The 27,878-nt window shown below is 41.3% G+C and overlaps 1 protein-coding gene across 5 annotated transcripts; it reads left to right on the top strand.

Moving 5' to 3' along the window:
* The first annotated feature begins 2,389 nt into the window (after nt 1-2,389).
* farp2 (FERM, RhoGEF and pleckstrin domain protein 2) lies at nt 2,390-27,240 on the top strand. 5 transcript variants are annotated; one of them, XM_026344927.1, is made up of 27 exons: nt 2,390-2,520; nt 3,154-3,385; nt 8,816-8,920; nt 10,220-10,262; nt 10,343-10,421; nt 10,883-10,980; nt 11,731-11,845; nt 13,990-14,137; nt 14,226-14,321; nt 14,457-14,620; nt 14,749-14,817; nt 14,938-14,995; nt 15,141-15,402; nt 20,344-20,528; nt 20,662-20,751; nt 21,036-21,169; nt 21,258-21,339; nt 21,424-21,661; nt 21,835-21,965; nt 22,061-22,129; nt 22,215-22,304; nt 22,945-23,027; nt 23,114-23,232; nt 23,985-24,124; nt 25,290-25,397; nt 25,511-25,662; nt 25,761-27,240. In XM_026344927.1, exons 2-27 carry the CDS (start codon nt 3,185-3,187, stop codon nt 25,852-25,854), a joined length of 3,153 nt encoding a protein of 1,050 aa, XP_026200712.1. In that variant the 5' UTR covers nt 2,390-2,520; nt 3,154-3,184; the 3' UTR covers nt 25,855-27,240. The 5 variants fall into 5 exon arrangements, with proteins under 5 accessions (XP_026200712.1, XP_026200713.1, XP_026200711.1 ...); XM_026344928.1 differs by lacking the exon at nt 23,985-24,124 and adding an exon at nt 23,396-23,559 and having other exon boundaries at nt 20,344-20,480; XM_026344926.1 differs by lacking the exon at nt 23,985-24,124 and adding an exon at nt 23,396-23,559 and having other exon boundaries at nt 2,390-2,516; nt 3,153-3,385.
* Nucleotides 27,241-27,878: the final 638 nt, after the last annotated feature.

The following is a 27,878-nucleotide window of genomic DNA, read 5'->3' on the forward strand; positions in this document are numbered from 1 at the left end:
TCACATTCATATTATTAGGTTATATAAACTACTCAATAAAGGAAATAAATCATGCTGGATATTTATAATACTATGACCTGGCTGATGTGTTAGGAATGAAAAGATGCAACATGGTTTGATGGAAATTAGAATGATCAACTTACAGAGGGCTGAATTCAAAGACATGCCTGACAACATTGGGACATGCTCCTAATAAGGCAAGGGATGATGCCCAGGGGTATCTCCTCCCAGATCTGGTCCAAGGCATCACTGAGCTCCCGGACAGTCTGAGGTGCAACCTGATTATATTCTATTGGATTTTAGTCAGGTGAGCTTGGGGGTCAGTCAACGGTATCACTTCCTTCATCCTGCAGCAACTGCCAGCATACTCTCAGGGCATGAGGCTCAGCATTGCTGTCAGCAGGAGCAACCCAAGACCCACTGCACCAGTTTAGGGTCTGACAGTGGGTCCAAGGACTTCATCCTGTTACCTAATGGCACTCAATTTAATTCAATTTCAGTTACATTTTTTTTTATTTGTATAGCGCCAAATTACAACAGGAGTCATCTCAAGGCACTTTACAGTGTAACGTTTAAGACCTTAGAGTGTATAATTGTATAGAAAATTACATAGAAAACCCAACAATCCCATTTGAGCAAGCTTTAGGCAACAGTGGAGAGGTAAAACTCCCTTTAGAGGAAGGAACCTCCAACAGAACCAGGCTCAGGGTGGGCTCTCTCCGTCATGGTGACACTGACCCTAGCCAAATGCAAAACTCGTGAAAAAAACGGTGTCCTCCACCTGTAAAACCATGCCTCTGTTAGGGGTCGTCTCATTGTTTCCCCTCTAGTTCACCTGTTGTTAATTTAATTAGCAGATTAACAACCCCCTCTACTACTTAACTGACCAGATTAATATCCCAGACGTTTAAATGACTTGATGCTAAACTCTGATTCAAAATTGTTCCTTTAAGTTTATGGAGCAGCGTATAATGACATTTTGATAATTTCCTAATGGTCAGTATTTTTAAACACAGTGGAAAATATAAATGGCCACATCCATGAGTGACATGCGGCATTGAAACATGGCTTGTTCCAGGCACTCATAACAAAGAATGATATTTGACATTTAAACATCTATTTGAATGCCCGGAATTGGACTTTTATGCCACATCCCATCCATGGATGTGGGAACATAATTTTTTCTTTAGTAATTTGATATTTTTCTCTTCAATAGTGCCAGTGGTTAAGGCGGACAAAACTTAAGGACAAAAACTGTTACCTAGAGACTTGATGTGGAACAAAAAAAGAATCGAGCTGATTATAACCACTTGTAGCAGTAACAACAGGTTAATATGTCACTATTTATTAATTTACTGTATTATTAATATTATTATTGCTCACCCCTGAAAAAAGTAACTAGTAACTAAAACTGTCAAATGAATGGAGAAGGAGAATGGAATAAAAAGTAGAATCGTCTCCTGTGAACTATAGTGAAGTAAAGGTGAACGCAATATGGAATAAAAAACACTCTAGTACATGGAAAGTATCTCAGGATTGCACATTAAAATCTAAAAGTACTTTGTCGCCTATGCTGACAGATAATCTTCAAGTAATCTTCCCATTTCATTGATGCAGTGTGTTGTTTGTTGTAAGGAAAACAGCAGGGGGAGCTCCATTCCTGTGCCAGGCCTGTCTTTTCCTAGTGCTCATGAATTAGTTCAGTCTGACTCTTATCATCGAAGTGCAGCCACTAAACAAAGAAGCAAAGTGCAAAGTGACTGATGTAATCACAGAGCTGCTCACCTGTGTGCGTGCACACGCTATGACCTAATGTTCAGGGAGATCCATCCATCTATTCACCCATTCTTGTCCACTTAAGTGTCGCAGGAGTGCTGGGGCCTGTCCTAGCTGTCATCAGGCGATAGACGGGGTACACCCTGGACAGGTGGCCAGTCTATCACAGACAAACAGCCTTCTTGCAGTGAGGGAGAAGTGTTATTAAATGTACAGGCTGATAGGTGCAGGGCCCACAGTGGGATCCCACTTATTATTTCACACAAACGTCAAGACACAACAAAACAAAAGCCGCTGACATGACAGCACCACCTTGATCAGAAAAGACAGCCATCATTTCATTTCCACTGCAGGTTTTCACAGCGCTGTACAACAGGTAAGAGGTTGTCCGTGGGATCAGACACACGTAGCTGTTTGAACTTTAGTTTTTTTTTCCACGGGGCCCCTCGTTAAAAGGCCACATGAGAGGCCTGTAATGAGTCGCCGCTCACTCTCCATCCTCCCCGGGAGCTATTTCCAGCAGAGGAAGGTAAATCTTCGCTCGTCAGCCTACGATCCTCAGCCTCCTCTCCACCAATGGCAGCGCGCACGGAGCCGCCGCAGCCAATCACAAAGCAGCGTGAGTGCGCACTCCTTTGGACGACGGCGACCATGGAGCGGAGCGGTGTCCTCCTCGGGGCTCCTAACTTTTAGCATTTAGTTTCCACACGGCCAAAAAAAACAACAACAACAACAACAACAACGGTGAGTTTAACGCTGCTTTATCGACGCTTTCAACACATTTACACGTTCTCGTGTGAGCGGAGAGAAAACACGGTGAAAGGTGTTTTATTCGTGGGTTCGCTCGTCGTCGGTGAACTCGTGTCCACGGAGCTCCTCTACTCCACAAAACAAACCTCACCGTAAATGTTCGTTTCAGATTTCTGCACTTCGTAAAGTTTCTTCTCTTTTCGGTGTAAAAACGCTGGTTACGGCGACATTAAAGTCCTTCTGACCAAGTTAGGCCCACATGCAACACACGCCAATTAGGTGACGCCGTCGTTTTTTTGTTGTTTTGTATTTTCGGTTAGTTTTTTTTTTTTTTTTTATCTCTACAGCTAAATGCTAACTACAGTTTTTAGCTAATATTAGCTGTTGCTCTCAGATATGTCAGAGTTGGTTTGAATGAATCCCACATGGACACGAACAGCTTCGTTTTCAAGTAAAACGTGCAGGAACTTGTTAAACCAGTCGTCACCTGGAGTTGGCTGCAGCCTGCAGAGGTTCATGGCAGCTTCATCGCCCCTCACAACATGACACATTCTGTGAACCACTCGTGTTTGATTGTGTTTTGCACTTTATCCCCACTTTGATTTCCGCTGTCTTCTGCGTTTGCAGGAGTGAGGCGAAGGAGCTGCTCTGAGCGGTCATGGGGGAGTTAGAGGGCTCGTACCGGGTCCTGCAGACCCCTGGCACAAGGCTGGGAGCCCAGTTCAATGCTGGTATCAGCACTTTGGAGCCGGGCCAGAGCCTCAGTGGCAACATGATCGGTGGGAGCAAAAGCCATGGACGAGGACTGCAAATCCGTGTGCAGGGGCTGGATGACTCCCAGGAGTTCTTTGATATAGATGTAAGTTGTTCATTAGCTGTAGCAAAGCCTCATTGTTTCTTTGTCATCCTCATGTATTTACAGTGTGATAAGCCAGCAGTTTGTTACACAGCCTGCTATATCTTCTACCTTACGGTCCTGGGATACCCAGCTTGCGTGTGGCTTGGGTTGGTGACAGCTGCCAGATGGCTTTGGTGCTGAAATCCTTTCCTCCTTAAGGCTTCTTATTCAGGCAACTTGGTGTAACTCACTAGGGCATTTTTTAAGTTTGTTGTCTGTGATTTCTGCTCATGTACAAATTGTGGTGGTGGTAGTAGCACTTTATTTCATTTTCCAAAGATTTGAGCAACCTAACGTGATCTGAGAACATTGACATTTACCATTGGCTTATTGCCTATCGGTTTTGCAGACAGGACAGTCAGTCATTCTTTCTAGTTGTCACCATCACTTCTGCCACAGCCACTTAGGAAATCAGTGTTTCTTATCTTTATCTGGAAATCTATCTGTGTTGTAATTATTTTTGACAAAATAGAATATTACACTGGTTGAAGTAAATACTGTGAAATTCAGAGATTTTACACAATATTATTTTTGCCATAGTACTCAATTACCCTCATTTTCCATTTTCTATCATTTTCCAAAGTCAGTCCCTTGTAAATGTTTACAGTTAGTTTGAACAAACCTTTAGGTCCATGCTGTGATAGTGCTATCTAATGTTTACTTACTGTAGTCACTGTAGGAGGTATTCAGAAGGCAAATAGGAAGTAATAAGGAAGCCACTATATCAGAGCAGGTTTCCTGTCATTTGTGTGGAGTCCCCTTAGTGAAGAAAAAAAATCAATGCCCGATAAATGGGGAAGTTATTTTTGTGATATTGCCGGATTTGTGCTGTGAGTAGTTAAGTGTTTTACCTTGTAACAACTCTATCCTAAGTCTTCATTTAGCCAAAACAGTAACTGTTCTGGCAGATGTAGTTTGGGGGCACTGCTGAGACGGACATTTCATAATCTTATGCACCATATGTTCTCTCAAAGTCTTAAGCTAATAAACAGTGACAGACACAAGTTTAATTTGTCAGGAAGTCAGTCTGTGTGCCATTCGTTCTAGAGGAAAAGTAACTTAAGATCATTATTGTCAGTTTTAGGAAGATATTAAACCCTGCGTATTGAAGCGCAACTAAAGTGGGCCTGGAGAGTTCAAAGTAAGCTCTTGGCATAGAGTTGATAGGAGGTGGCAGACAGAAATAAATAGCTGCAAAAGGAGAATGACGACAGTCCTGGTGTCAAGCAGGCTGCAATTTGACGGGAGCAAGATGGCCTCTGAGAGACACTGTTGTTCACCACTGCTCAACATTGTGTAATGTTTCTGTTCATTCAGTCTGAGGAGTTGTGGGCTGGAGGTAGAATAGTATTTGTGTGTACTGAATGCCTACAGGGCTGTACTTCTGTTAGTCAACTTGTGTTCAACTTCCACTTGAGAAGTCTGTTTCACCCCAGATACATTACGTAAGAATAAATGAAGCAGCGTAGCTGTTTTTTGATTTAGAAGTGTAGTTTTCCTTCATGCATATTGTACAAAATTGCAGTGTTAAATGTTTGGTTGCTCAGCTGCCCAAATATCTTACGTTTGTGTGCAGTCTTTATCACCTGCCGTTTCCTGCCACTCCTACTGTACACTGTATAGCGAAGAATAAATATGCTTGCAACAAAAATCTGTTAACACTCTTCTCTCTTATAGACTTGTACATTTCTGGCAGCTCTTACTAGCTGTAGATTGTATCTATTGTGAAAATGGCAAAGTGAACATATGGTGTGATAGAATACATGGATTTATGGCCCTGTAATGGCTTTAGCCTGGAACTACAAAAGACAGATTAGATCAGAGCACATGTGCTTTGATCTGTTGGACTTCATCTGCTGCAGGTACCCAGCATGGTCGTCATCAGCAGACATTTGTTTGCATGGCTGTCGTCCACAGGCCCCTCCCACAGCCAGCACAGGAGAAAGCTCGGTCTTGTGGTTTCTGGACAGGGAGGCAGGGCCAGGAGGACAAGGAAACACAGGCTTCTTTTATCCAGCTAAGCCAGCCCCTTTACTGGCCTTAACTACCAGCTCAAAACTCGCAAAAAGACCGAGGGTGGGACGTGGAACCTAGCTGTGTGAAAATGCAGTACAGTCGGGGCATCTGTGGGAGGGAATCTGAGCATTGCTTTTAGTGTTGGCAAACAAGCACATAAATAGCAAGGTTGACAACCAAGTGGGTTGGGAGAAGAAAGGGGGAGAGAGAGGGGCAGTTCATAGTTGGCAGTCATGGCCAGTACAAAGTTTGAGCAGAGGTGTTGGGGGAGGGGACCCAGCCACGAGTGTAGTCCTGCTGAAAGTTTGGCCTAGGAATTTAAACCACTGGCCTCTAACAGAATCTCATTTTGATTTTTGTCAGAACCAGATGATGAAACGTGCAATTCAGTGGTAATGTGGGAGTATTACTTTTAACTTTCACCTTTCTTACGAGAAACTGATGAAATCTGAACAGTGTGAAAATCGGCAAAAACTGTGTAAATGGTCTTTTTGTTGTTTTGAGTATTGTGCTGTATTGACTGGTAAGGTTTTGGCTCATATGTGTATAGTCAAAAAGGAGTACTCTTGTTCCTCATTAGAACTACTACAGCTGAGCACTTAGCTCTTGTCTCTACAAAGCACCCACAATGTCCAATTGTGTACTGAAGTAGCTAGTATCCAAACAATCTAAAGACCGTTTAAGGTCTCAAACAATCTTATATGCTGCAGTTTACAGATCTGTCCTTCTGTAACTGTTATTTTTTTTGCTAAGTAATTAGCTGCCACATTAGGAGGTTCCACCTACCTCACATCTCAGTCTTTGTTTTTCTGTTTTGAAAGTCAAGCTGAAGGTGGTATTACACAGGTGACTTGAGCAGCAGGCACACTAAAACACCTGATCCAGATTACCATTATGTAGTGTTTATGTGCCAACAAAGGTCCTGACCAACTGTCCAAAAGTATGTCCTAAAGCCAGAAGAAAGAAATCAGTGGTGATACTGATATAGGATGAAAGATGGCATTAAGTTTAAGGTGTTGAAGAACCTGTTGAACTTCAGAATTTCTCCTCACAGACTTGTGAAAGTGGCCACTGATGTGCAGAGCTTTAAAATGTATATCGGCAGGATATCTCCTGGTGGCAAAGCCTAAACAACGTAGATCCCACTGTGCCAAATACAAGTCCCAACACACCCCTTCTGTCAGTAGGAGGTTCTACCACTGCTCAGCACCAGTCACTGATAGCCAGGGAGTATCAACTGCTGTTCAGCAAACCATGCTTAACCTGTCATGCAAGGTACACCCAAGCCCTGGATTTGAACTAGGCTAAATAATATTGGGTTACACCTGTGTTTTTAGTTTTCCTTCTCTGTGCGCGCACATACACACACGCACATACACACACACAGGAAGATTTGTCTCCCAGCAAAACATCTGTTTGCCATAATCTGTCCGGCTTTTGGAACTTGATTGGGTGACCCACTGACCTGCCTTAATGTTGCAGCTCACTGACACATCACACGGATTCTGCTACACACACATAAAATACCTAAATGTTTGGGGGTGGGGATGATCTCAATTCAGCTTTGCTCATTGCTTTAGTCACATAACCTTAATTCTTCCACTGTTTCTTTTACTGTAAAATTCAGAGATCCCAAGCATTTTTCGTGGGTGGTGTAATAACTCTGTGCCAACAGTGCATACAGTGGCTGATTGCTCATGCAAGTAACCCAACTTGATCAGCCATTTGAGGAAGGTCTATATGTCTGTTTTGCTATGAAATTCAATCAAAATTACACTAAAAAAACACTTTTTGTTTATTCATGCAGGAGAAGATGCATGATCTGAGCAGTGTACCCTGTCCTTTCGGCTAGCTTTCTGGGAGAAATTAAATCTCTTTGAAAAATGTCATCAGTCCTTCTCAGTGTGTAAGATAAGGCTGATTGTCCAAGAGGAGGCTTTTACTTTCCCTCGAGACAGGAGTGCTCTGAATGTAGTTCAACATTCCTGCCGAGGGTTAACAAGTAACAAAGGAGGGGCTTATGAAAGCACACCAGTCCATACAAAGTAGTTGATCATGCCTGGGGGGGGAAAAGTGAATATATATTATACATTATACCTGTTTAACATTGCAAATATAAAACATAAATATCATAACATAAATTTAAACACAGGTTGGTCTGAATTTAGTCTGACTTTACATTCCATGACAATTGGAAGATGTGAACATTGAAAACCTTAAAAGGGAAACTTGGAGGAAATGGCAACTATTATTTGGTAATGTTGTCTTTATCCATAGTGGAGATTTGTGTTTTTGTCTAATAGCCTTGTTTACAAAACACTTCTGGCATAGCTTCCAACTGCTTCAAGCTCATTATATGATTACTTTACTACGTATTTGTGTGTATTATGATGTGTGTTACTTTGTTAAACTGGTATTCACTAAACCCCAATGAACGGGTCATACTGAGACAAAATACCTTAAATGTTCCTTGCATTTGGCCACTAATGCATTTTGAATACCTACTGGTGCTGTCTGGATAGTATGTTTGGCCTCCACTCAAGAACAACCAGACAGTGTAAGTATTTTAGCACACCAGTTTTTGTTCACTGGTTTAGATCAGCTGTAATCGGACACTGTAAATGCATGGAAAAGGGGCATTTTACAACAGATTCCTGAATTTATGGCTGTTGTGTCAGTAGGTTTCACCTGCAGTTTATAGATTTTGTGAATGCTGAACATATGATTGTATCAAAGTAATGAAAATACTTTACTACACTAAATCTCCTGGCACTCTTTGAGTTGCTTTGCTTTAGCCAATGCAAAGAAGTTCTTTTTTTTTTTTTATAAGGCTTTTAAAAATACTATTTCACATTACAACCAGATGTTTAAGGCTGTAATTTTCTCAAAAAGTCACAGGCTATGGTTCCAAACCTCAAGTGCAGTGTGTGCTTTGTACATAGTAATTAGTTCTTCATTTAGTGAAAACAATCCCCAAAGCGATGAGAAGGTAAACTTCAGCAGATTTCCTGCTTGTGACTTTGCTGCACTCTGTTCAGGGCAATGGCAAATGTTCAGTAGGAAATATTTTTGCAGTTAATTTGCTCATTCACGTAAAGGGAACAATGTCAATAGAGAGATGGAACATGGAACACACAATGAAGTGGATCATTTACAATGCTCACTATTACCACCAAGCATGGCTTCCTGACCCAATTCTACGTATAAATTGTTTTGTTTTCTTTTTATATTTACTTCTGGCCATTTTATTTTAAGTCAAATCAATGCAATTCATCCAACCATTGACATTTTACTGTATTATGTATATGATCACATGGAGTATGATCTTTGTGTTGCATAGTGATGGAGCTAAAATAAAACATTTTTCTATTTCAGCCAAAAGCTCTTGGACAGGCTCTCCTCTCTGAGGTTTTCCACAGTGGCAACCTCATAGAGAGTGATTACTTTGGCCTTGAGTTTCAGAACATGCAGATGAACTGGGTACGTACACCAGCAACGCTGTCTTCTGTTTCCTGTTTGAAACGAACACCTTGAATATCCAGGAACTGACACACAGATTGATTAAAGCAGCATTTGAAAGGTCAAAGGTCATAGGTTGATGGCAACAGCACTTGAGTCTGGGAACAAAATCAATATTTAAGTAATTTCTCAACTCCACAGTGTAAACAGTGAAGTAGTGTTGTTTTTACTAGAGTTGAGCAGCGTATAATCTAGGAATAGCTTTACTTGTTTGGCACATGTACAAGTGTCATACTTTCCATTGCTTTATTCCTCCAGAAACATAAGTGGAATTAAAGACCACCAGGAAGCTTTTGTAAAGCAACAGAGAAGAGATATGACACTTGTCTTCAAAGAGAGAGACGTTTTTGTTACTTTAATAAGACTCACTATCCATTTAGCTTAAATGTTCAACAGCTTAAGCGCTGGAAACCATAATTAATGCATACAGTATGTTTTTTGTTTTGTTTTGTTTTGTTTTTTATTGCAGTGCAGTTTTGGATAGTTATTTTTTATTTTTTATTTTATTTTTTTTACTAAGATGCCTACACAAACAGTGAGGTGCTCTATTGACCATATGAGAGCAGCATATATACATGAGTTTGAATCACAACTGGTGGTGAGCTGATATGATCAAAAAGATCCAAACAGTGACAACTTAGAGATGCTTGCTTGATCCAGCAATGGCTGGTGTGGACTTGATGCTAAAGCACATCGCATTTGTGTAATTGACTGGCATTTGACCTATTTAAGTAAATTTTGTTTTGTACTTGAACTGACCTTAGTTACTTTACAAGTAGTTAACAAAAACTAGATGTATGAAATAAGGTAAAATATAAAAAACAGAAAACAATCTTTGAGAATCTTAAAGTGGCAGCTGTAAAAATATTACTTAACTAATAGATCTATAATTAGTCAATGTTTAGTTGTCAGGAGATTGGATATGAATATATTTTGGTGTCCTGCACACACATGTAGAAAGAAGAGTTTAGGCAAATCAGCTGATACCAATTTCTTCAATGTATCTGTCTGGATCTAGCACATTCCTTCCTCAATCAGGCCCAGATGTAATAAGCAGGCTCCTAGAGTGAGGTTTGTTTTAAAGCCAGTTGTTGCCCATAGCCTTGTAGGAGATCACTCTTTGTGCCACATAACACTATAGTCATCAAGACACTGACACAGAATTTAGTAAACACATCTTATAAGGTAGAGAGGTCACCAACTGTCAAATGTCATTAAATGTTCTTCTGACATTGTGAAGATAATGCAGTTTCTCTTTAGGTTTGGCTGGAACCCACAAAACCCATTATGAAACAAGTCAGAAGTAAGTGAGCTCAAATAAGTCAAATTCCACTCACTGAAAATATATCTCTGTGCTAATGGTGTGTTTTTAACGTCTTTCAGGACCAGCAAATACGCTATTTAGACTCTCGGTGAAATTCTTTCCTCCAGACCCTGGTCAGCTGCACGAGGAGTACACAAGGTCAGTGACTGTAATTTCCCACTGGATATTACATTTATCTCATGCCTGTGTAGAGAGGCTTTAGAAACTAAACTGATGTTTTTTCCCTTTTCAAAACCTCACAGTTATGGTTTTCTGTGCTTAGTAGTATTTGTATTCCTAAAAATGTTTTTGAAATTCTTTCACTGCTTAGCTGCAGTCACTAAGGTATTTGGTCAATGTGTGTATTTGTTTTGGCTTCTACCACAAACGAAAGGCATCACAAAAATTCCAGGGCAAGGTTTTCATTATGGAAAAGTGTGCTTTTGTGTATTCTTACTTTAATAAACGTTCAAATATGTGATTCCTTTATTTTTATTTTTATAAGGGTATATTTAACTTTCTTAAAGATGGTTAGATGAATCGATAAGTTCAGCTCATGCTTATTTACCAAACATAAACAGATGGACACTAAGCCTCCGTGGGTTTTTTCCCCCTTGCAGGTACTTATTCTCTCTGCAGATGAAAAGAGATCTTATGGAGGGCAGGTTGATCTGCACTGAAAATACTGGAGCCCTGCTGGCCTCTCACCTTGTCCAGTGTATGTTTTTAAACTGGTTCTCAATCAAATTTTGTTGGTTGTTCATTTGGGACATTTCACTGTAAACATATCGCACCAGATTAAGTTAATTCTCTTAATACCATGTCTGCATTCCAGTGAACTTGATTATTTACAGGAGGTGTAGCAACTAGATTAGACGGCTTTACTCCAACAAAGAGACACAAGTTAAAAATGCCATTTTCCTGTCGTTGTAATTTTCTTTAGCGTTAAGGCAGCATTTCTGGCATACTAAAAAAATACCTCCACCTAAAGGTATATTACACAACATCCCCTGAACTAAATATGGTCACAGAGAGACTAGATGAAACAGGAGATGGCATTAACACTAGGAACAATTCTGATACAAAACTAATTGTGCACTTTCAGAAGATAAGTCAAAGATATACAGGCATATGTTGAGAACATTAAACAACCAAAACGGGGATGTCAAGTGACAAGTATTCACAGCTGTTGTATTTTTATATTTCAATGTAATGGCTTCATGAATAACGCCACACATTGTGTAATATAGCAAAAGTATTCTAAATCAAAAGAAAACGGATTCAAAAGAATTGGGCATCCTTCAAAGCTTGAACTAGAACTTGAAAAGTAAGTCACTCAGTTTAATCCCTATCAAAACTAATTTGCACACACTTAAAATAGAGCTGGCTAACCTCTGTTAATATGTTACCCGAGTATCCCTTTACGTACAAAGAAACTGATGTTTTGCTATTCTACCATAAACCACAGCGGAGATTGGTGACTATGATGATGCAGCTGACAGGGACTTCCTGAGGATGAATAAGCTGTTGCCTTACCAAGAGAAGGTGCAAGAGAGAATCATGGAGCTCCACCGCAGGCACCTGTAAGTGCTGATGCCCATCATCATCTCATCATCTTTTCGACATGTTTGTATTTCTGTTGTCTTCGCAGTCTGCATTTTTGTTACCTCGTCCTGCCATTTGCCTTTGTGGCTGCAGCGTTTCTTATGTGGCGCTCTTAGGAGATTTGAATATGATATGCTGAAAAGGGTCACTCATTATGTAGACCAGTTTGCATCAAACCAGAAGTAGCTGTCTGGCAGGATGCCAGCAGATCGTTCTGTCACAGAAGCTGACTGGACATGTCTGTTGAACTCAGTTCCTCATCATGTTTTCTTAGATGTCTCTTGAAATACAGCAAAACGTAAAAACATTAAATTCTAAGAAATAAAAGCACAACTATTGTCCTTTTCAAAACACATGCACAAAAACAACTTTGCTGCAATAATTATAATTGGGGTACTGCAATTGTGATTCATTGCTTTGTAGTCCTGACCACATGTTAAGCCAGTCTACTGTGACATTGACACAGCTCTGCTGTTGCGGTCTGACCTGCCTCCAAAGCACGGCCATAACATTGTGGATTTGTGTGATCCCTTACTGGTGTGAGGATGTAGACAGCAACTTGTAAAAAAACAAATTACAATAGGCATAATCAAAGTACCCAAAAGGAAATACAGGATCAGTTAGAAGCAGCATCAGTGGTTGTAAAAAGTATAAATTAATACACTGGCTCCAAAATCAAATATAGTGTTAAGTTCTCTCCTGTATCACTAAATATTTGTTTTCAAGGTATCATTTCAATTTCAGTGAATTTAACTATTGGTTAACTTGCGTCCCTATGTGGTAGAAGGAACTTGAACTAGAACTCTTAACCTATAACCCAATTTCTCAGGTTTTGAATGAATGCTGTCATTATCAGTCTTTTGGACCATGTGCTATTCAGAATTATATCCTATGAAGTGTAACACATCAATCACAGTTTCTGTAGTTTATACGCTGTGTGTGTCACTATCCATGATCCATTTGTGACCTTAAGCACAAAAGTTTAGTGTTGGGTATTAAAAGGTAACTGAACTAAGACATCTGTGTATTCTTGCATAACAACTATAATGAGAGGGTATGCCCCATTTCAGGGTTCACAGTATCACAAAACCTGCTGCACTTTTCCCACCACCAGCCTACTTGTTAGCACAGTACTATCCTATGGCCAATAGGAGCTCTTTCCAACACAGTGTATTTAGGTGGCTCTAAAGACCTTTGCTAATCTCTTCCATTGGTTCCCAGTGTGGAAGCACAAGCAGCGAGTTCCCTGGCCTAATCCCCTGCTCTGGCTGGCATATTAGCCATAAGGCCAGTGGGGCAGGGGAGGGCCCTAAGGAGATTTTGCCGCTTAACGGATGAACAAAATTAGAATGTGGTGATGATTGGATGGATATGTCTTCCTAACATGCTGTTTGGTTGTAATCGCATGGTTTTAGATAATGCCTCTCAAATCCTCGAAGTTAGAAGAGCGCTAAGTTCACACCACCCAGCAAACAAGACATGATCTTTGTTTTAAATCTGATGTGGTGAAATAGAAACTGCAGAATGGGCTCTCCACACGTACTCTGTGCTGCACAAGGAAGGATAATTGTGATGATTATTATTGGCCTGCAGAAGAATTGACTTGAGAAATTCTGCATTACTGCATTTCTGGGAGAAAATTTTAATCACAACACAACCTTTCACTATTAATTGATACTGTCTAGTATGCAGCCAGTCGGTGTATTGAGCAAAGTTAATCATCCAAATGTACTCCTCTGGCTGCTTATTGGGAGTATGTTAATTAAACTAATTAAGATTTTTTTTACTTTGACAATTGCTAAGGTTTGGTTTGATGGATATAATTTGTATTGACAGTATTTGTCAATTGAAAGAAAGTAGACTTGCACTTGACCTTAAACAACTCTGCACATTATGTTGGTCTATTTGGATACATAGTTGAAAGTTTCTGTTTTTGGCCCAAAGTGATAACAGTATCTGAGAGCGGACATCACTATATTGTCAGCCAGTTAATCGAAGCACTAACATCCTATAAGATAAAGGGTAAAATTTTGCACAACTCTGAAATATTGAGAACAAGAAGAAGAGCACATGTTAAAGTGTTAATGTTTGTAAGTTTGTTACGTTGCCTTCCCCCCTCCAGGGGCCAGACTCCTGCTGAATCAGATTTCCAAATTCTGGAGATTGCTCGTAAACTGGAGATGTATGGTGTCCGCTTCCACCCAGCAGCTGACCGGGAAGGCACTAAGATCAATCTGGCTGTTGCTCATATGGGTCTTCAGGTTTTTCAGGTAACTTTTGCTCTCATACCAGCTTTGTTTCTGAATGTGGCTCTTAGTCCTTGAGAGTGCTACTAGATATTGTTTCTCTTTGTAACAGGGTCACACAAAAATAAATACCTTCAACTGGTCCAAGATTCGCAAACTTAGCTTCAAGAGAAAACGGTTCCTCATCAAACTCCACCCAGAGGTCCATGTATGTATAAATTACAATAACATCTTACCAGTTAGTGTGCACCAAAGTTGTATGTTTTTTTTCAGTTTGTCTCCGATTCATTCCAACCAGAAATATTATGTTATTCATTATCAGTCTTTTTCTGTCTGCTCTCAGGGCCCCCATGAAGATACTCTGGAGTTCCTGATGGCCAGTCGGGACCAGTGTAAAATCTTTTGGAAGATCTGCGTGGAGTACCACTCATTTTTCCGTTTGTTAGACCAACCCCAACCTAAATCCAAAACCATGCTCTTCAATAGAGGCTCATCCTTTAGATACAGGTATTAAATAATCACATAGGAACAAAGGTTCAGGCAGTTCTCTTTTAATGCCTGGTTATAGGAACAATTTTCATCCAAAAAGCTGAGTTGTTTTACTTGGTGTTTTGATTGAAAACTCTTTCTGTCAGTGGGAGGACCCAGAAACAACTTGTGGAGTATGTCAGGGAAAATGGAGCAAAGAGAACACCATACCAGAGGTGTGTGTCTCCATATGCAGTATAAACAGTCTTGGTTTATACTTTGTAATTCTTTCTAAGTATTCACTGAAATATTTCTGCTTTGCTTTTGTCAAAATTATTCGAATCTTTCTTGTTCAGGAGGAACAGTAAGATACGAATGTCCTCTCGATCCATAGCAACAGACGTGCCAAAACAGGTCAGTGGAGCTGCAATGTTATATTTGTGCAACAAATTTAAACAAAAAAATAAACATACTGCACCATAGTGAATACACTAATACCGTTTTCTTCATTATTACTTTCCACTTTGTTTGTCCTCCCTCATGTTCCTTGTTGTTTCAGAGTTTGTCATTCAATGACGGTCTCAGGGCCTCAGCCTCCCCTTCCTCTGCTACCGTGTCCTTCCACCCAGCACACATCTCTGGCATCCTCCAACAAACAGAACTCCAACCTCAGACCCAGCCTTTGACGACACTGAACCAGTCTCCAGCATCTCTCCAGCAGCAGCAGCAGCTTCAGCCCCGCCGGCAAGCTGCCAGACCCCCCAGCCCTCCGAAGGAGGAACCTGTCAAGCCTGCTTCCCCATCTCACTACGCTTTTCAAGGTGCCCCTAACAATCAGGCAGCAGGACACTGCAGCCCCTTGTTTGTGTGTGTAGAGAGTGGCACATCCCAATCTCAGCCCTCCAAAAATGGCAATGAGGATAATGTTCTTGGTGGGAGAAGGGGAACTGGGTGCTCATTGGGAGGGGGTGCAGGAAAGAGAAAGGGGGTTCTTACACCTGAGGCTTTTGAGGCAGAACTTTTGCGTGCAAAACAGAATCCAATGTTCTCAATGTGCAACTCACCGCTGCATGTTACTGAGGAGTTCATAGATGATGATCCCACAGAAATTTCCTTTTATGGCGGGGGGGCAGAGGCCTACTCCTATGGGCTCGATGATAAAATAGAAGAGTTTGATTATGTGGGAAACTCTGATCTCAGCAAAAACAGGATCTTTAGTGTGGGTATAGAGGACCTGAATGGGAATAACAATCCCTTCCCTGATAGCATTATTGGTCACTCTGAGACCAGCTCTTTGGTGAATAACCGCTCTGAGTGCAGCTCTCTGGACAACCTGGGACTCAGCTCTGCTGGCGAGTCCATGTCTGTGGGCTATGGAGGGCCTGACTCTTCCTCACTTCGCCTGCCAGGCTCTGATATTCAGTCGGAGGCCAGCTCGATGGTCAACTTCCCAGCATACTCTGTGCGTTCTGAAAGCAGCTCTGCTGTGCAGTTTAGTGACCTGCTAGAGCAGCTAGAGCAGCTTAGCTACCCGCCTACAGCCACTGAGGGCTCAGGGAACGGCAGCTCAGATTCAGACTCTGACTGGGGTTCGGACAGTGTTCTTCCCCCTGAGCAGAACCTGTTTTACAGTAATCCGCTGACAGGAAGTGGTGGAATAGAGGGGTTCCTCCTTCAGTGCCACAATCTGCAGGCCCTTGCACTCTCAGACCCATCTACACCCTCTCATATTAAAATGTAATGTAGACTCTTTGGATAAAGCAGCAGCGTATTTTTCTTTTTTTTTTTTTTTAAATTGAAGTTTAACAACTTCTGACATTAACTACATATTTAACCATCATAAAGCAGATTAATACAAAATAGATGCACCATTTGAAACTGTAAAGCTTGTACGTTTATTGCTGGTGTTGCGCTCTGCAGCTAATTTCCAACATCCTACACTCCTATCATTATTAATGTGCATCTTTGTAGTGAATACTCGTTAGTCACATGCTTTAATTTTTAAATCTTTGTTTGGTACCCCAGCCATCGTCAATTTATTTCTGTCTTCCCAGCTAACTCTGATTATTTGAGTTAGCTAGTTAAGTATTGGCCTATATTATGATCCAATTTCTGAATGACATTGTATTTCTGTGACTTTCACCTGGCTGTCTTATCTTTGCCTATTTAGTGAAAATAGAGTATATCCCTCCAGTATTTCCAAAAACTCAAAATGTTTTGTGCTTTTCTTTTGAAAGCTCAAGCATCTTAAATACTGGTTAACACCATATTGTACATATATATACAAATTAGCAGAAGAATGATCTGTTAGATATGCCCTCACATACTGAAGCTATACTAATTTAGTTCAAGTTCTTCTAGTTCAACATTTTTTTTTTTTAAAAGAAACTTTAGTTTGTAAATGACGTAAGTAATTAAAGTAATCCCATATTCCCATATCCGAATTATAATGTGACCACCGAGCAAGCTTAAAATGTGATAATATTGACAAAGCACTGTTCCTAAACACTTAATATTAGTCGTTTCTCAGATGATACCTCTTGTGCAGTGTTTGCAGTAGATGGTAATCATTAATGTCTCTAATCTCAGGGTAAAATGAAGTCAACAGTTGTCTGAGGTTAATGATCCTTGCAGAATCCTTGTAGGCCTACTATTAAAAAGACATCCCATAGAGCCACTCTTTCATTTGCACTTTTGTGCATCACTGACATCTGCTGGCTGAAGTGGTTCTCACATCAGTCTAGTTCACAGCATGTAGTAGTTATTTTATATAGGATCATGATATCTGAAGGATATAATCTCACCAAAATCGACACAAACTGACATTTCTGCTTTGTGTTTAGTTTAAGAATGTAGGCAGTGTACTAGTGAGCCATTTAGTACGCTGTTAACACCACTTTGTGCAAAATGAATGTATCATACTACAAACATGTGAGGCTTTAGTAAACTAACAGTTTTTGATACAGTAGTACTTAGTAATTACTCCCAGTTAGAGTGTGAGGCATCTTAAAATAGAACCACAGTGTCATTTTCAGACCCTTTTTCAGCATTGTAAACTTTAATTACATCAGCAGTGTATGGTAAAGGCTGATGTTCCCTTGTCTGTTCTTCTGACCTGTTGCCTTTAGCATGTTTCAGGGTTTGGTTTTGGCATTAGCATCTTCACGTGCCCATTAACATGGTATTTTGTTTATATTAAGGGGAACGAGAAATAAGGAAATGAGGGTATTTTTGCACAGTAGCTATAATTTTTTTGTACCAACAATTTTTATTTTATTTTTTTTAAAGAGCTGATGTGGGAACAAATGTTTGCAGTCATGTGGTCAGTTGCTAATATACGAGCATGCACAAAACATTTTTTAAAACGATTTTTGTCCACGCTCCAGGCCTCAGATGTGTCTGCGGTCTGGTCTTGTCAAGTCTGTCTTGAAGTGATTTATCAGCGTGCCATAAAACACAAAAAGCCAATTGACATCAAACTAATCAGTAATATTTGTTTAGTTTCCTTTTCCTCTTCAATCTGCCTGCAGGCAGATTTCATTTGCAAAGTAAAATTTTTTATATTCTTTTTTTTTTTTTCTGTACAAGTTACAGAGTTGTCTTTATCTGCAGCACTTGCACCGTGGTGCCTTAACACACTTACTTTCACCATTCATACAATATTGTTTCTTGCATATCTCAGGTGTAAGTTCATGTTTACTTTTCAGTAGCTTAGCAATGATTCTGCTGAGTGTGAGTGTGTGATTGTGTTTGTGTGCGTGCGTGTAAGGAAAGGGGATTTCTAACTTGAGAGTTTTTCTCTTTAGTCATCAGGAGATACTTTTTAAACACTCACCTGTTCTCATTGTCATTTTAAGGATGGTGCACAACCATTTTTTGACAATATTAAACAAGAATGAGCAAATGTGTCTACAGTCACAAGTGACTGTTGTTTCTGTGTCACTTCTCCAGCAATGTTGGAGAGGAACAGTATTTTGTTCAGATGCCATCAGTTACTAAGTAGACCATGTAGAGCTCAGTGATCTGATGAAGTGTTTGTCTTGAGCTATCTTCTTGCCTTGATTCTTTTTTTACTATATTCCTACATCACAACTAACTAATGACAGGCTGACAATTATAACCAGCTTAACTGCACTTAGGCATCAAGTAATCATCACTTAATCTTGAACTTGTATATTTACTAATTATAAACAATCTGTACTTAATGTTTGTATGTGTTCCTCTCAAGAATAAAGTAATCACTTTTGGGTACCATGAATGTCAGACTTAAAATTCTTTTTGAGATGCAGACTGAAATAAGGAAGCAATCGCAGAAAGAAGCACTCGCAATAATTGCAGCTACAGATGGATAAATGAGCACAATTTCTTGTTGAACCTCTCTCATTTTAAAGTTGGACAAGGAAAAATATTATGAATATACTAACGGCGTAGACTAAAGATACTGTGCATATGTGTATAACCCACCTCATATTTTGAATAATTTGAAAGGAAGCAACTTGCAGGACCAGTGAGCCCCCGTGTAACATTTTTTTTAAGAAGTGGGGTCTCGTCTGGAATCAGAACTGTACAAATTGTCTAGAACTTCTCAGTAACCCAAACTGAACAACTGCATCACACGTGCTTCTAGTGAAGTAGAAGGTAATCACCCCGTGAGTATGACGTGCTTTTTGGCGGAACACCATGTGAAAAAAGGAGCCTGTACGGTCTTGCAGTAAATCAATACACACAATTGTTTTCCTTTTAACAGGCATGCCTGCTTTTTTGGGGGTTGGGTGAAACTCGTACACAAGATTCCTCGACCTAATTCCAGCTGAGCATGTGTGCTCACTGTTTAGATGGGCTTTGTGCCAAGTCATTCCACAGCAAACCCCTGTCCTCCTGCTGTGGAGCCTGATGTCCACTCTTTCCTCCTCCTCATATGTCATCCCCTGTGGGACTTTCCAGATAAACTATAAACAACTATTTGCCCCCCAGACAAGCCACATTCCTGATAAGTCTTTGAGCAATTATTTCCGGGTCAAGTAGTGATGTTTTTTTTTTGTTTTTTTTTTTTTCTCATCTCAGCCTTCCCCCTCTCCTTTTTTTTTTCTTTCTTTTTTCCTCTCTAATAGAAGTAGAAGAGCAGCTGTGGTGACCTGTGTGACTGTAAAGACGATAGCCGAGCATTTCTTCTGTTGTTTCTGTCTCCTGACTTGTTTCTGTCTGTCTCCTGTGAAGCTCACAAGCAGCACAAGCAGCAGAGCCAGTGGTCTGAAATGGAATCGGGCTCGTATAAGTTGGCAGTGAAGCCTTCACCCTTCTTGTAGTGTGCTCTGAAAACAATGGTGGAGGTGATGGAGGGTGAGGGGGGGGGGGAAGAAATGTGGGAACCATTACTTGCTTTGCTCTCTCTCCTTTCATTTGTGGCCAGAGTGCATGATGAGCCATTGCATATGTTTGTGTTAAAAGTGCTGCAGTGTTTTTTTTTCTCTGGAAAAATAAGATAACTGTGGGAAAACGGGTGAGGTGAAGATGACATTTCCTGCTACATTTACACATTGTAGCACTGTCACAAATCTGCTAATGTGCTAAGTTCCATTTGGTGTGAAGAGCGTGATTGTTGATTGAACTCTGCCCATATCAGAAGATCATGTTTGGCCTGTTTGTTGCATCCTTTTCACCCCTTTGATTCTTTCCTACTATAATCTCATTTAAGAACAATGTGGATTTGATTTGATTTGACTCGACTCATTCAACTAATTTCTCTTTTCTCTCTTCCACAGATTCGGTCGTGGATAGCCCTCAGCTCTCGCCCTTCAATTCAAAGGGTCCCCTCTGCCTGTCGCCCTCCTTTCAGATGTCAACACTCAGCCTACCAGGCCAGACCCCGTCGCCCCTGCAAAGCCCCATCCTGAGTGAGGTGGGCAGCAATGCCAGGCTAGAGGAGGAGGAGGAGGGCAGGAGGAAGGTACACTGTTTGCATGCCACCCTTCCATCCACCCCCCCGCCTCACAATCCCTTTTAAAAAGTAGAAATCACAGCTTGCAGCAAAATATATAATGGTATTAGATTTTGAAATGAATGTTCCTCTTGTCTTTCAGCGATATCCCACCGATAAAGCCTATTTCATTGCCAAAGAGATTCTGACCACAGAGCGAACATACCTTAAAGACCTCGAGGTCATCACCGTGGTGAGTCGTCCTTTAGGACTTCAGTTTTCCTTTGAAATACTAGAGCATGGCATAATACTCATCATGTTATAGTCTGAGTTTATTTTATATATACATTTAGCTCTATAAAAAAGTTTATGAAGCTATTTCATTTAGGTCTTTATCTCTGTTAGAACTAAAGAAATCAGATTTTGTGAATGTTTTACAGTGCAGGTTAAATGCAGGACAAATTTCATTGTAACATGTACACGTGACATATGATAATTATAGGCTGCTTCTGCTTCTTCTTCTTCTCTTGCTCCCAGTGGTTCCGCAGTGCTGTGATCAAAGACAACGCCATGCCCGAGGGCCTGATGACCCTGCTCTTCTCCAACATCGACCCCATCTATGAGTTCCACCGTGGCTTCCTCAAGGAGTTAGACCAGAGGCTGGCTCTCTGGTAGGTGCTGCATGAGTGTTGTGTGATAGGACACATGAGAGCCTCTGAAGAGATGGTAGTAAAAACAACTGATAACGATTTTCCTCAGGGAGGGACGCTCCAATGCTCATGTCAAAGGGGACTACCAGAGGATTGGTGATGTGATGCTGAGGAACATGTGTGCCCTTAAGGTGAGAAGACTTTGAATGTACATCATCATCTCTTTAAATGTTTGCCCCTTATCACATGAACCTGTGTTTTATGTATATCCTCAGGAGTTCACCGGCTACCTGCAGAAGCATGATGAGGTGCTGACAGAGCTGGAGAAAGCCACCAAGAGACTGAAGAAGCTGGAGACCGTATACAAAGAGTTCGAGTTGCAGAAGGTCTGCTACTTGCCCCTCAACACATTCCTGCTCAAGCCCATCCAGCGCCTCATGCACTACAAACTCATCCTGGAGAGATTATGCAAGCATTACTCCCCTGCTCACCGCGACCATGACGACTGCAAAGGTGAGTTTTCTAAAGCTTAGGTTCTTTCACCTCATTATGTGACACCACCTTACTCTTTTATCACGTAGCCAGTTGATCCAAATAAAACCAAATGTGCTGCGTTCATGATTTGACTTGGTGTTCTGACACAGTATTGAATTCAGAGATTTGGATTCTGATCCTTTTCTTGACAGAGGCTCTGAAGGAGGTGGCAGAGATAGCCACCCAGCTGCAGAGCAGTCTTATCCGGCTGGAGAATTTCCAAAAGCTAACGGAGCTTCAGAGAGACCTGATCGGTATAGAGAACTTGACAGCACCAGGCAGGGTGAGTGAAACAGAACAGGAGGGTAGGGGGCGCTGGAAAACTGAGTAAAAAAACTCAACATGCAGTGTGTGATGAGCTTCATGTATGTTTCTTAGGAGTTCATTCGAGAGGGTTGTCTCTACAAGCTCACCAAGAAAGGGCTGCAGCAGAGAATGTTTTTCCTGGTTAGTACAAAACTCCACCTAAAGTCTAGTTAAAACTTCAGCAGCTGTTAATGATCAGCTTTTACTGTTTCTGTTGTCTTTTCAGTTCTCAGACATGCTCCTCTACACAAGCAAAGGTGTTACGGCAACTAATCAGTTCAAAGTGCACGGACAGCTGCCTCTTCATGGCATGATAGTGAGTATACAAACTGGTCTTTTGCCCCTTTTTATCCAACATCACTCCTGGAAAGATCTTGCTATGACTTGGGGAACGCTATGACGAGGACATGTAGGTTAGAACTTGTCATATTGACTATTGGTGTGGCTTTCTGTTGAGAAGGGAGGGCCTGGGTCTCCTAACTTTGCATGTCTCTGCTTTACTCCTGGCTGCAGCTCATAGTGCTGGATGCACCGGTAAGTCCTCTGAGCTCTGCCAGTCTGGATGCCCAAACCCTTCCCTTCTTCTCCCATGCTTTTGTAGACAAAGGAGGAAAAAAAAAAGCACACCTAGCAGACTCAAGACGCAGCATCATGTCCGTTTTTGCTTTCTGTGGTCATGCTGTATATCCAGAATCAAAGCTGATAGATGTGTTTTGACATGGATAATAATTGGACACTGAAGGAAAAGAACATCACACCACAGTTTACCTCCACACATACAGTACATGTAGAGGCTCTTTGGCAGCTCGCTCTCTCTGGCATCAGTCAGATTTTGAGAATTTTTTCCCACTCTTTCTTTTCCTAATCTTAAATCATTTGTTCAGCTCACCACACTGAGGATGCAACTGTTTTCCTCCACCTGGTTGAATGTATCTGACTTTGTCTTTTGTCTGCAGGTAGAGGAAAGTGAAAATGAATGGTCAGTCCCGCACTGCTTCACCATCTACTCTGCTCAAAGAACCATTGTAGTTGCTGCCAGGTGAGAGGTGGAAAGAAAAGCGATGTTAGACTATTGAGTTCAACTGGATCGGTGTCATTCACTGCACTTTTGTCTTCTGTGTGTAGCTCTAAGGTGGAGATGGGGAAGTGGATTGAGGATCTGAACATAGCTATAGACCTGGCCAAGAAGTCTCAAGATAAATCCAGCATCTTCCTCGATGCCGAACTCGGTGATCGCTCCAACCGTAAGAGCTCTCGTTGACCTCTCCTCGTGTGCTGTAACTGTGGTGGAAGTGTGTGTTTTGGGTGCTTGTTTTGTATTTTCCTTGTAACACTTGTCATTCAAATGTACAGTTCATCCCTTTCCTCCACACATCTTCCTGCCCCCCCCTCGTCCCCCTCCCTCAGGATCATCTGACGAGGTTTCTCTGGAGCAGGAGTCGGAGGATGACATGAACTCCTCCCATACTTCACTGGATAAGCAGACACATCACCGTGCCAACACAACCATGCACGTGTGCTGGCACCGCAACACCAGTGTGTCTATGTCTGATCACAGCCTGGCTGTGGAGGTACTCCTCCTCCGCCCACACTGACACACGTGCACACAGATTCACACATCCACACGCTCACAAAAACTGACCAGAAATACATTTAGTCACATCATTATTGGACTCAGGTTTATCGGCTGTAGGGGTTTTATTGGCGTTTCACAATCTTTTTCTTATCCCTCAGTTTCTTCTAATGTTGTTTTTTTTTCCCCCCTGTGACTGTCGGTGTCCAGGATTTCTCCCGTATCTGCTGTTTGACTAAACTGTGTTCAGTCTTCCTTTTCATATATGAAGTCATCATTTCTGACACTAACATTTTTACTCTACAGACCTGGAGGATTTCCTGGTTCTGGTTCTACTCACCTCTTTCTTCTTCTCAAAGTTAACATTCTAACACGTTCTCTGCACCCTTTCTTCTTCTCTTCTCCGTCTCTTCACACCCTCAGTCTTCGGCTCTCCGGCTGTCTCACCAGAGCTTCCTCCTCGCTATCTCCTCGGTCAGGGTCAAAGACCAAACACCATCACACATGTTTGCTGGTACCGAAACCAGAACCTCTCTCTCACTGATTACCTGCGCATGAACCAGGTACTGGAGCCGTTAGAAGCTAACCAAATGAATGCCTGTTAATCATGCACTTAAATCTCAAGCTGGAAGCCTGTGAAAAACATTATCCATTTCATTTTCAAAACAACATGGCTCGTTATATATATTGATGCATCATATTTCATCAGATCTAAATAACCAGCTGTGTCTCAGTTGGTAGGGCAAGACACTGAATTATTTAGTAGCACCTGCAGTGACAGCCGTCCTGAACAATTTCCTCATGGGATTAGTAGAATATTTCAAGAAAACACATTCAAAACCTACATACAGTGGCAAGTGAACCTTTTTTTTTTTTTTGCATAGTTTTCTGCATTAATTTGTCATAAAATGTGATTTTAAGTCAAAATTATTAACAAATACAATGTGCTGAAAGTAATGCCAGAAAAGAAATCCTGTTTAATTCTTACATTTGTTTTTTAACATCATGATTTGGGCCTGTTTTGCTGCATCAGGGCCTGGACATGCTATGGAACAACTTTAACAGAACCACACACATGAGACATCTAAGGAATATGACAGAATATCCTAAAATTCCTCCTGAACAATGTTAATTATTTCATTAGTTGATCACTTTTTTTTTCCCCCCCAACATTCTCACCACAGTAATCTCGACAAATTAGCCCATGACAAGAAGCAAAAGCTGTAAGACAGGTTAGAACAAGCCAGCAGTTTTGCCAGAATAACGATAGGTTTAACTGGAAGTCACCGGTAATCCCTCATTGCGCAGGAAAACCGTGCATGTACACACCTCAGAGTTGAAGTCTGTTGTGCAGTGTGGTGAATGTTTACTGTTGAGATGTAATAATAGTGCTTAGCCTACTGTACCTGCTGCTGTGTGTTGACCCTGTACTATCACCTGAGAGCCCAGTCTTATCACTGTGTTTAACCTTTTATCATTTTACTAATTACTTTAATTGGTGCAGTGGAGTTGTAACTGATCCAATAACCGAGTTGTATTAAACCACAATTGTCTTGAAGATAAACTTTTTATAGACACTGTAAGGCACAAAACAGACACGTGATTAGAAAGAGTCAGAACTTTTCAGTGACATATACCACAAGCCGTCACTCACACACAGCCACTAATCACTGACCCAGTGTCTAAACTTCACTCACAGTAATGAATGTCTAAACGTCCTCTGTACAGAACCAGCTGTCAGGATACCTCCTGAGGAAGTTCAAGAACAGCAACGGCTGGCAGAAGCTCTGGGTTGTTTTTACCAACTTCTGCTTGTTCTTCTACAAGACTCACCAGGTCAGCCATCGCTTCCTGTGATCAATGTTTTCTTCTAGAGTACAAAACAAGTACAAATATGCAAGTGAGGTGAGAGGGTCTGATGGTGTTGTTGTGGTCGTTGTTGTTTGCAGGACGACTTCCCGTTGGCTAGTCTGCCCCTGCTCGGCTACACAGTCAGCACCCCCGAGGAGTCGGACAGCATTCACAAGGAGTACGTCTTCAAACTGCAGTTCAAGTCCCATGTTTACTTCTTCAGAGCAGAGAGCGAGTACACCTTCGAAAGGTACGAGCAGACCGACTTGTTTATCATTTATTCTGCCATTCCCGAGAGATCGTGACCTTAAAAAAAAAAAACTCTCGTCTGCTGCCTCCTCTTTACAGATGGATGGAGGTGATCAAGAGTGCAGCCAGCACCACAGGCCGGATGAGCCTGCTCATACCTAAAGGAGGATCCCTGGAGATGAACGGAAACTGAATCAAACGGCACGAGACTGGAGGCTGGGCCTCTAGAACGTCAGGACTCTTTTCAGTCCAGTGAATCAAAGATTTGGACAAATACACCTGAGGACTGAAAGATACTGCCAGTTTTAAGTGTTAACATTTCTCTTGTTTAATTCTAATGGTCTGTGCATTTTTCTTGATTAAATGATGTAAACGATAACATTTGTTCCAGTATACAGGATATAATGAAAGGGAGAGATGTACAATATAAGTTAATTGCATGTGTAGTGCTCGGTTTACCAGTTCGTACAGACTGATACCATGGGAAATACTGTTTTATGGGACCAAATTGAGACTTTTTGAGGGACTTTTCTATTTGTTGACTGAAGCTTTGTTGGATACAGCACTGTGCTACGATTAGGACACAGATGAGATAGAGCATGTGGGAAAATGAAGGTACAAAATCGCACACGCTCACTTGACTGTGCTTTGAAAGAGCACGAGGTGTGTGAGAGCGAGGCGAAGGTGAGCAAGAAAGTTTGTGGCATGTTGAAATTGAATGAGAAGTCAGGAGGAACTTGTGCTGCTGTTTGGCAAAGAGGCATTTTGCAGGGTGTTAAAAGCATGAACCTGTATGAATTGTTGGCATTAGCAGTATTTATTTCTTATCTGAGGCTTTATTGGCCTGGTGAAACGAAGGATGCTAAGCTTGTTTCAGACACAAAAGCAGCTGCTGTGTTTAATCCTCCTGCGTAGTTAGGCAGCGTTACGGCCAGTTTGGTGCTACATTTCTCTCTCTCCAATATCAAATGTAATCTTTGGTCCTGCTCTTTTTTTTTTTTTTTTTTTTTGCATAGGGATAACAGCTTGAGGAAATGCTGTGCAGTGCTTACTCCAGTGTTGCGAACGTTGCTGAAGTTCCTTCTTAAAAAAACAAACCAGAAGAACACTATTTGAAGTAACTGTACTTGGTGATTGTGTCTTGCTGTGTGTGACTGTTTTAGACAAATGGGAGCTGACTCACACGAGACACCAGTGACAGTTTTTTAGCGTGCTTCATGAATTTGTGGTGTAATTTAGTAAACATTTTTTAGACTGGAATCTTTACACTGTGTGTGAGTGTGTGTACGTGAGCGTGCATGCATGTGTGTGTGCATGTGCAGACAAGCCAACTCCGTTTTCTTAGCTACACCTCGTCGGCCTCTGGAGCTGTTAACAGGAGGTGATGATAGAGGTGAAAACCCAAACCATCTCACATTCTGTGTGCGTGTGTACGAGACTGACTCTGTAGCGCAGTTAACATCCAGCATGTTACTCCTATTTATTGTTTAGCACGTCGTCAGGGCCCTGCCCCCTGAATGCCCTCATGTAGTCTTCGTGTTATTCCAATGAAAACCTAACAAATAAAAGATCAGTTCAATCACTTTGTGTGTTTTACTTTACAATTACTATATAAGCAAATTTACAGCCTGTTTTGTGGTGACCAAGTTGTCAGTTCTTGTCTACAGCGTGGCATCGGCAAATTAGTTGAGAGGCCCCAAACAAAGCGAGGGCATTCCTCGAGCATGTCTGGACAGCATGAACACTGGGTGGAGTGGCTTCCCCAAGAAATTTGAGCAACATCTGCCTGCCAAGAAAATGTAACTGTTTTCTGTTAGGGAGTGGAGAAGGTGTGTATCTCTGTCATTACTGCTATCCATTTCATTTTCAAAACAACATGGCTACACAGCACATTCACTGAACTACCTCTGTGTTATTAAGTCTTAGACGCACACTTAAGTGTGATTTATAACAACACAATAATACAATATACACTGTTCAAATAAATTCAAGAAACACTTTGTAAACACATCAGATTTCAATGGGGGGGGGGGGAAATATTCCTGGATATTTATGATGATGATGATGATGATGCCCAGGGGTATCTGGTCCAAGGCATCACTGAGCTTCCTGACAGTCTATGCAACCTGGCGGCATTGGATGGACCAAAACACAATGTCCCAGAGGTGATCTATTGGATTTGGGTCAGGCAATCATGGGGGTCAGTCAATGGCATCA

The sequence above is a fragment of the Anabas testudineus genome, chromosome 4, assembly GCF_900324465.2.
Source record: "Anabas testudineus chromosome 4, fAnaTes1.2, whole genome shotgun sequence".
NCBI lineage: Eukaryota > Metazoa > Chordata > Actinopteri > Anabantiformes > Anabantidae > Anabas > Anabas testudineus.

What these genes read in the sequence shown, in the direction of transcription:
- farp2 (XM_026344926.1), top strand. Translation starts at nt 3,185, where the DNA reads ATGGGGGAGTTAGAGGGCTCGTACCGGGTCCTGCAGACCCCTGGCACA. An exon ending in GAGCTCCACCGCAGGCACCT is followed by an intron (nt 11,846 to 13,989) that starts GTAAGTGCTGAT and finishes TCCCCCCTCCAG; the next exon opens with GGGCCAGACTCCTGCTGAAT. An exon ending in AGCAGAGAATGTTTTTCCTG is followed by an intron (nt 22,130 to 22,214) that starts GTTAGTACAAAA and finishes TTGTCTTTTCAG; the next exon opens with TTCTCAGACATGCTCCTCTA.